Genomic DNA, 8,724 nt, shown 5'->3' on the forward strand with positions numbered 1-8,724 from the left:
TTTTTTTTTTTTTTTTTTTTTTTTTTTTTTTTCATATATTACTAAAATTTATAAATAAATTTGATTTTTATTTATTATTCCTTTTAATTTGATAAATAATAATTAAAATTTTTTAAAAAAAACTAAAAAAATTAAAATAATATTATAATTTTTTCCAAATTTTTTTTAATGTATTTTAATAATAGGAGAGTGTTTTTTCTTTAAAATAAAAAAAAAAATACAAAAAAACAATTTAGATAGAAAAAAAAAAAAAAAAGGCCTTTTTAATGCACACAATTTTTATTCATAAAAATTGAATTCATTTTTTATTAAAATAATTGTTAATTTATATTTTGCTGACATACTTTTTTATAAGCACAATATGTATATTATTTGTTAATTTTGTTTTTATCACATTTATCTTTTTTCTTCTTATTTTATTTTAATTATATATTTTTATTTTATGAATAAATGGATGATGAAGAATCTTATGAAAGTGGCATTAGTAGCGATGATAGTTTAAGTGTTGCAAAAAAAAAATATGTAACAAATTCTGAAGGGTGTTGTTATAATTTCTCGAATGAAATATTTAAGTTAAGTGTAATTTCTTATTATTTTTGGATAGGATTTTGTTATCTTATAGGATCTGTAGTATTTTCAACAGGATATAATAGTTCATCTTTAAGAATTCAAGATCAGATTGTGTGTGCAGCTAGCTCAAATGTTTATTTATTTTCAATTTTGTGGTTTTTCATAGGTGTAATATCTATAGTTACTTGTATTGGGTATTCTCTATCAATCGATGAAGAAAATAATAAAATTTACTCAAAAAATTCTCCTTTATTTATATATATTTTAGGAATATTGTGTAAAACAATACCAACAATAGTAAGAGTTATTCATATTTTTAATTTATTTCAATTATATCTAATAACACTTGATATTATGTTTTTACCAGAATGTAATTCATTTTATGTTAGATTTATTTTATTTATTATTCATATTCTTTGGTGGTTAATTGTTTTTTTTGGTATTATTTCAAGAAAAAAAATTTTCTTACCTCCTCATTTATATAAACCATTAACTAACGACACTGGATTTGTTGTCTATATAAATAATTTACTTCATTCATTTGGATTGTAATCTTTTCTTTTTCTTTTTCTTTTTTTTTTTCCATAAAACTATTTTTTCATTTACTTTTTAGTAATAAGCAAATATTTTACTTGTTCCTTTTTTTTTCATTTTATTCCATTAAAAATTTAAAAAAAATAAAGGCATATGTCTTATTAAATTCAACAAAAAAATAAACACATATTATATATATATATATATTTAAATAATTAAGAAAAAAAATTAAGATATTTATATTATTCATAATTAATACTAAAGAAATTGTTTTAAATATTTTTATATTAAAAAAATATAATTATTCCTATAAATATAATAATACTTATATTATGGAATAAATAAATCTTAAATAACTAATGTTTATTTATGAAAAGAGTTTTTTATATTATAATTTCTTAGTTTTATTCTCCCATCTTTTACGTGATTTTTCTTTTCTCTTAAAAATATTTTTTTTTCTTTTTTTCAGACTCTTTTCATCCTAACAAAGAAAATTTAAATATATAAATTATTTATATCAAGTTTAAAATTAAAAATGTAATTAAATTTTCATTTGCATATCTTTTATTCTTTTATCATTTTATTTTTTTAATATACATAAACTTTTTCTCCTTTAGATTTAAGTATCGCCTTCTTTACTTTCAATAAATGTTCTGCCTTTTCTTTTTGTTCAGTATCCAAGTTACTTAATAATTCTTTTTCTTTTTTTATTTTTCTAAAAAAAAAAAAAAAAAATAAAATGAACAATATAGATAAACAAATAATAATTAGGACATGGTATAAGAAAAAATATATAAAATTTTAAGTTTACTTGAAATTTTTTTTTATTTGAACAATCTTTGGAAGATTTTTTTTTTTTTTATTTTCATTTAAATTTGGTATATTTCCAATAATTAAATCATCCGAAATATCATTCTGTGTATTTTAAAAAAAAAGGATAAAAAAAAATAAATAAATATATATTCATATATATTCATATATATATATATATATTTATATTTATATATATGATATTTTTCTTTATTCTACTGACATTTGCTTTATTTATCGTCAGACACTTTTGATCTTTTTTTATTGATCTTATGTAGTTTCTACTTTTATTTTTTTTTTTAGTCATGTTTCAATTTAAAAAAAAGAATTAAAATAAATAAAAAAAATTTGTATTAAAGTCTCTTTTTATATTTTATATGTCTTCTATTTAAAAAAAAGGATTAAAATAACATAATATAAAATGATAACAATAATTTTATTTTTTTTAAGAAAAAAAATTTTTTAATCGCATATTTTTATTTAAAAAAAAAAAAGAATATAAAAAAAATAAAAGAATAATATTGAAAATTAAAGCTATATATTCTAAGTCTTTCTTTGGTTTATTTTTTAATAAAAAATTTTTTATTAGTATATTTTCAAATTCTTTATATAATTTTATAATTTTAAAAATAAAATTTTTTGCAAAAAAATTGAAAAAAGGAATTCATATATTAACCAAAAATATGAGCATTAAATATAATACATTTTAATCTTGCATTATAATTGAAGAAAAAAATATTTAAAATAATGAATAAATAAAAAAAAAAAAAAAAAAAAAAAATTTAAATAAAAAAATGTCTCAATTTCTAAAAAAAAAAAAAAATAAACTTCATTTAATGTAATAAATTATAAAAAAAAATACATAAAAATAATACTTTTTTGTTTAGTTTTCACGTTTACACCAATGCTCATATATAACTCTTTTTAAATACATTCTTTTCTTTTAATAGTACTAATAAATACTATTTTATAAAAAGAATTCCTTTTTTTTAAATAGACTTTTTAATGTTTTGGTTACCATTTAATTTAAAATGATCAATAATTCCTTTACAAGAAAAATATATAAATGAAAACGTTACTAGAAGCGATAACGTTTGAAAACTAAGACCCTTCTTTTTATTTCTCTCTTTTTTAAGTTTTTTAATTTTTTCATCTACACGATAAGCAGTCGTTATGTTAGCTTTCTCGTCATTCTTTGTATTATCATCATTATATAAATAGTTATATACAGTTTGTTCATAAAAATTAATTATTTTTTCACTTTGTATTTTAAATATAGTGCTATCTAAATCTAATACAATTTCTCCATTGAAAAACTCTGGGGCTATCATTATGAAATAAGTTAGTTAAAAAAAATGTATTTCATATATTATTATTATTATCACAATAAAATGATAATTAAAATTAACTATAACTTATAACATTTTTTTTGTATATAAAAAAAAATAAAAAAAAAAAAAAATTAATTTCCTTCTACTTTTTTAAATTTATTAATAATGAACTTGTCACATATTAATAAAAACAATAAATATAAGATAAAATATACTATTTAAAAAAAAAAAATTAATTTCATGCATCTCCTGTACTTTATGCTATGGTGAAGTAGGTCCTTTTTTAAAGAATAATAATATATCTTTAAAAAGGAATAATCATATATGAATTATTTCGGGAAGAAATGATAATAATATTTTTTTAAATATTCATTAATTTAATTGAATATTTAAATAAAACTCTTCTTACCTCTAAAACTTCCAAAAAAAAAAAAAAAAAAAAGAGTTATTTTCACTCTACAAACTAAAAATAATAATTCAATTTCAAGGTATTCATATAAAAAGGATCATAATTTACTAGAAAATTTTCATAATAGATAAAAGGGAAATTCAATTTTATCTATATAAAAAAAAAAAAAAAAAAAAAAAATTAATATTAATATATATGAATAAAAGCAAATAAAAATAAGAATTTAATTATAATGGTATTTAAACTAATAAATATATGAGTTTTTTAAAATGAGTATTATGTGACAAAAAAAAAAAAAAAAAAAAAAAAAAAAAAACAGTAATAAATAAAAGCTCCGAATTGTGTTTTCTAAATTATATTAACTATATATTTTTTTTTATTGTATTTTCATTAATTTTTCTTATTATTTTTTTTTTTTATTTTTATACTTAATTATTAAAAATCTTACTAATACAAATATTTTACAAATATGTTATATTCTTCATAAAATCCAAACATACAATTTTAAAGGCAAATATTCCCTTAGTATGTATTAATATGCATGCATTATTATAAATTATTGTTATTATATGTTTTATGTAATTACATTATAATGATACTTAAATAATCACGTTATAAATTTTTTTTTAGACCTTTTTAATTTAATCATCTAAATAAAATGTATTTTTATTTTTAAATTAAATAATTAACATATGAGGTGCAATAAATATATATGTATTTTTTTTTTTTTTTTATATGTATTTATGTAATTTTTAAAAAAATTCCTAATTTATTTTATTATAAAATTAAAACTATTTTTTCATTAATTTATTACAATTCTTCATTATTTACAACATTTAATATGAAATTTTAAAATTTGATTTAATAAATATTAGTGTTCAAAAGGAAAATGAATAAAAAAAAAAAAAAAAAAAAAGTTCATTAGTATTGCACTTTTTTTAAATACACACAGCACACACATGCATATATATATATCTTAAACAATATCCTTTTTTTATAAATATTTTACTTTAAAATATAATAAGTTTATATTGTTATATATTTAATTGTTTTATTACATCATGAAAATATCAATAATTTTATTTTTTATGTTTACAAAATGAAAAAAGAAGAAATATATGTATTTAATAATGTTGATGATCTTTATGTGTAAAAAATACACATTAATTAAAAGGAGAAAAAAAAAAAAAAAAAAAAAAAAATTAAGGAGATACTATAAATATATTCTCCACCTACTATAAAAAAATTTTTTTAACTTAAAAAAATTAAAAAAAAAACTATAAAAAGAATATATATAGTGCAAAAAAAAAAAAAAAAAAAAAAAATATTACAAAATTAATCAAAGAAAAACGTTGATCCTATTATTTTTTTATTTGTATAATATATGTTTCATTTGTTCATATAATTTAAAATCAAAAAAATTATTATTTTTAAAATTCTGATAATTTTCTTTTAAATTTTGGTATGAAATGATAATTAAATAATAATTCTCTTTATTTATATATAATTCATTATTTACAATATAATTCATTAACATATTTAATAATAATATAATTTCTTTTGAAGATATATTATTATATGAGTTTAAAATGAATAATCTAGATAAAGTTTCAAACATATTCAATTTATTTAATTCATTTAATTCAAGGTGATCTATTTTCTCCAATTTCTTAATGAGGAAATACAAAATATTGTTATAGAATTCAACAATTTTCTTTTCAGCTTTTTTTTTTTTTTGAAACTGCTGAAAATCCCTTTTTTCATTTTCACTATTTCTCTTCTTATCTTCAATGTTTTCATAAAATTGTAATGAGACAGTGTATAAAGAAAGGGAGTTTATTAAAAGTATAACTTCTTCATCATTTAATTTATTATTATAATTTTCTTTAAACAAATAGAAAAAAGAAGTAATGTTATCCATTAATTTTAACAAAATATTACTTGTTCCTTGAGATTTATTCGAAATGTAATTAGATGTTTTATCATTATAATTATTAGAACATAATGATAAATAATGTTCAAGAGAAAAGTCATAATAATTAATAAAATTTTCATACTTGTAAATGTATAATGAAACTGATAAAATAATATTCTTTATATTTTTAAAAAATATATTAGTATCAAAAGAAACCTTCAAACTATCAAAAAACTTATCAAAAATTAACAGTAACGTATTAAAAGTATAGTTACGTAAAAAATATCTATTTTTATTAAACAAATAATCTGTATTATTATTATTATTATTATTACATTTGTTACTTAAGGATTTCTTGTTCATATATTGATCAAATATATTATAATATAAAAAAGAAAAATTCTCTTTTTTTTCTTTTTTTTTAAATTTCTCATCAATTAAAAGATCAGAATTATCATTTTCTTTAATCTCATAAGAAGGAATAATACTCGAATAATAATATAATATTTTCTCTTTATCATTATCTTTTAATGAATTTGTAATAGTTAAAAATTTTAAATAAAAAAAGTATAGTATGAATAAAATATCTTCGTTTACTTTTTTATTTATATCTAATATATTTTTAAAGTTTGTACAAAATTCATTTATGAAATATATGAAATCTACAACTAAATCAAGTTTTATTTTTTTTACATCTATCTTCTCATAATTATATAAAAATTCATTTAAATTTTCATTTTCACAAATAAATAAATTCTTTATATCTTCCTGATTAAATTTTATTAAACCATTAATATTATTTTCTTTTTCTTTATTATAATAATTATTTTCGTTTTTTTCTTTTTCGTATATATCAGCTTTAATTAAACAGTAAAATCTTATACTGTCTTTATAAACTTCTATTTTGTCTTCAGAAAATTTTGCATATTTTAGTAATTCAAATAAATCGATTTTATTAAAAAAAGGAAATAATACATATTTTTTTAAACTTGTTATAATGTTATAAAAAATAAGGAAATTTATAATTTTAATATTTACATATAATAAATGATTACTATAATTATTATATTTATCTGTTTTTTTTTCAGTAATTTTTATAATGTTGTTATGGTAATAATAATCGTTAATTAGAAATAATTTTAAGTTTTCATAAAACTCAACATTGTTCATATTTTTTAATGATAACAGGATTATTTCTAATTCTTTTAAATTTAATTTTACTTCAGGATAATTTTTTTTATCATATAAAAAGTTTCTTAATTGATTAATATTATTCATAATTTTATAATTTTTAAGAAGGAAGGGAGATATCTTAATAGTTTCATAAAACAAATCACTATTTTTTTTATCGCTTAAAAAAAAGAAGCACTGAAACAATAACAATAAATCATTTTTATTGTAAAAAGACAAATTATTCTTGTCATAAAAAAGCATAAGAGAATTATTTATACGAATATTATTCTTTAAGCATATTTGTAAAAAAAAAATATCATTTTTTATATTGGATATAAAATTATTTTCACTTTTTTTATTCATTAATTGATTACTAACTTGTTCTTTATTCCTAATTTGTTTATTAGAACAATTCATTTTTAAATTAAAAAAATAAACTAACAAAAGATGAAGAAAATCTTCATAATTTTTTTGCCATTTACTATATATTTTTATTAATATTAAAACTTGTTCAATATTTAAAAAGTGTAAATGTGATAAAAAATTTTGTATAAACTTATTTAAAATTTCAAAAGGTAGGATATTGTAGATATAAAAGAAACTCAAAATAAAAACACACTCTTTTGGTTTAAATGATAAACTAATAAATTCTATTCTATCTAGAATATTTAAATAAAAATCATAATTTTTGTCATTTTTCATATCCTTTTCATTATCATAATCAATATCAATAATATGCTGCAATATTTTATTTTCATTAAAGAAAATTATTTTTTCATCCTTAGAATAACTAATTCTGTTATTTATATTGTTATATATTTCATTATTTGAATTGTAATTTTTATAACTATCTACATTATTATTATTACTTAATGATTTTTTTTTATGTCTGTTTGAGTTATCTTCTCTAAATAAGTATTCTGAATGTTTTTCTAGAATTTCCACAATTTGATCTTTACTCAAAAATTTAATTGGTTTTCTTTTGTTTAAATAGCTAAAATAAAAATTTTTGTTATTATCAATAGTATCAAAAAATTGCGAATAATTTGAATCATTAAAATTATTAAAAAAAAAAATATCATCATTTGCAAAATAATAGTCATTTTCTATATCCCACATTAGACGAGGATCATTTTTTGAGAATAATTTATTATAATTATTTTGTTTCTTTAAATTTTCTAAATGTTCAGAATTTTCAAAGTAGTCATAATAATTTTTTATATTATAAATATCTTGATTGTTTTGTATATTATTTTCTATAACAACTGTCTTCATTTCTGTTGTTTTTGTATTTTTATAATTTATTTTTTCAATATTCCACTTATCATAATAATTAATATATTCATCAAACTGAAATAACTTATTTTTTTTTAAGTTCACATTTTCAATTTTATTATTATTAGTAATATCAAATAAATTTAAAACATCTTTTGTATTATCTTTAGTTTCATCTTTTTCCTTTTTCAATTCCTTAATTTTTTTTCTTTTTTCTTTTTTAATCATATAATTTAATTCATCTATATCAACATCATTTTGATTTCCTTCCTTTTTTAAAATTTCTATTTCTTTTCTCCATATTTTTGAATTATTATTTTTCACTTCTTCAATCTCTTTGCTCATATAACTAAAAAATTTTTTCAATTTTTTATTTATATGATTATTTTTAAATAATGTTCTATTTAAATTCATTTTTTTTTAAATATATATATAGAGAGAAAGAGAGAAAGGACTTAACAAATAATCATTCTAATATAGATATATACATGAATCTTTCTTCACATTACCTTTTCTTTACAACTTACAATTTTTTTTTTATTCATTTTATATTTTTATAATATTTTATTTTTTTTTTTTTTCATTCTTCTTAAAAACATTTATACTTATATCTGTTCCACTATCTATTTCATAATAATAATGAAGAAATAAAACAAAAAAAAAAAAAAAAAAAAAAAAAAAAAAAAAAATTTTTTTTATTTTTTTTT

General features: G+C 16.0%; 4 protein-coding genes across 4 annotated transcripts; 1 reads left to right on the plus strand and 3 right to left on the minus strand.

Moving 5' to 3' along the window:
* Positions 1-450: 450 nt before the first annotated feature.
* PGAL8A_00441200 (conserved Plasmodium protein, unknown function) lies at positions 451-1,122 on the plus strand (the record flags this gene model as incomplete). The annotated part of the gene is made up of 1 exon (XM_028673152.1): positions 451-1,122. The coding sequence occupies one exon, from the start codon at positions 451-453 to the stop codon at positions 1,120-1,122; it is 672 nt and encodes a 223-aa protein (XP_028529634.1).
* A 370-nt stretch (positions 1,123-1,492) lies between these two features.
* PGAL8A_00441300 (conserved Plasmodium protein, unknown function) lies at positions 1,493-2,221 on the minus strand (the record flags this gene model as incomplete). Its single annotated transcript, XM_028673153.1, has 4 exons — positions 1,493-1,585; positions 1,702-1,819; positions 1,916-2,019; positions 2,138-2,221. The coding sequence occupies 4 exons, from the start codon at positions 2,219-2,221 to the stop codon at positions 1,493-1,495; spliced, it is 399 nt and encodes a 132-aa protein (XP_028529635.1).
* A 682-nt stretch (positions 2,222-2,903) lies between these two features.
* PGAL8A_00441400 (conserved Plasmodium protein, unknown function) lies at positions 2,904-3,245 on the minus strand (the record flags this gene model as incomplete). The annotated part of the gene is made up of 1 exon (XM_028673155.1): positions 2,904-3,245. One exon carries the CDS (start codon positions 3,243-3,245, stop codon positions 2,904-2,906), a length of 342 nt encoding a protein of 113 aa, XP_028529636.1.
* Positions 3,246-5,023: 1,778 nt separating this feature from the next.
* On the minus strand, positions 5,024-8,431 carry PGAL8A_00441500 (conserved Plasmodium protein, unknown function; the record flags this gene model as incomplete). The annotated part of the gene is made up of 1 exon (XM_028673156.1): positions 5,024-8,431. The coding sequence occupies one exon, from the start codon at positions 8,429-8,431 to the stop codon at positions 5,024-5,026; it is 3,408 nt and encodes a 1,135-aa protein (XP_028529637.1).
* Between the last annotated feature and the right edge of the window lie 293 nt (positions 8,432-8,724).

Source organism: Plasmodium gallinaceum, assembly GCF_900005855.1.
Source record: "Plasmodium gallinaceum strain 8A genome assembly, contig: PGAL8A_v1_119, whole genome shotgun sequence".
Classification (NCBI taxonomy): domain Eukaryota; phylum Apicomplexa; class Aconoidasida; order Haemosporida; family Plasmodiidae; genus Plasmodium; species Plasmodium gallinaceum.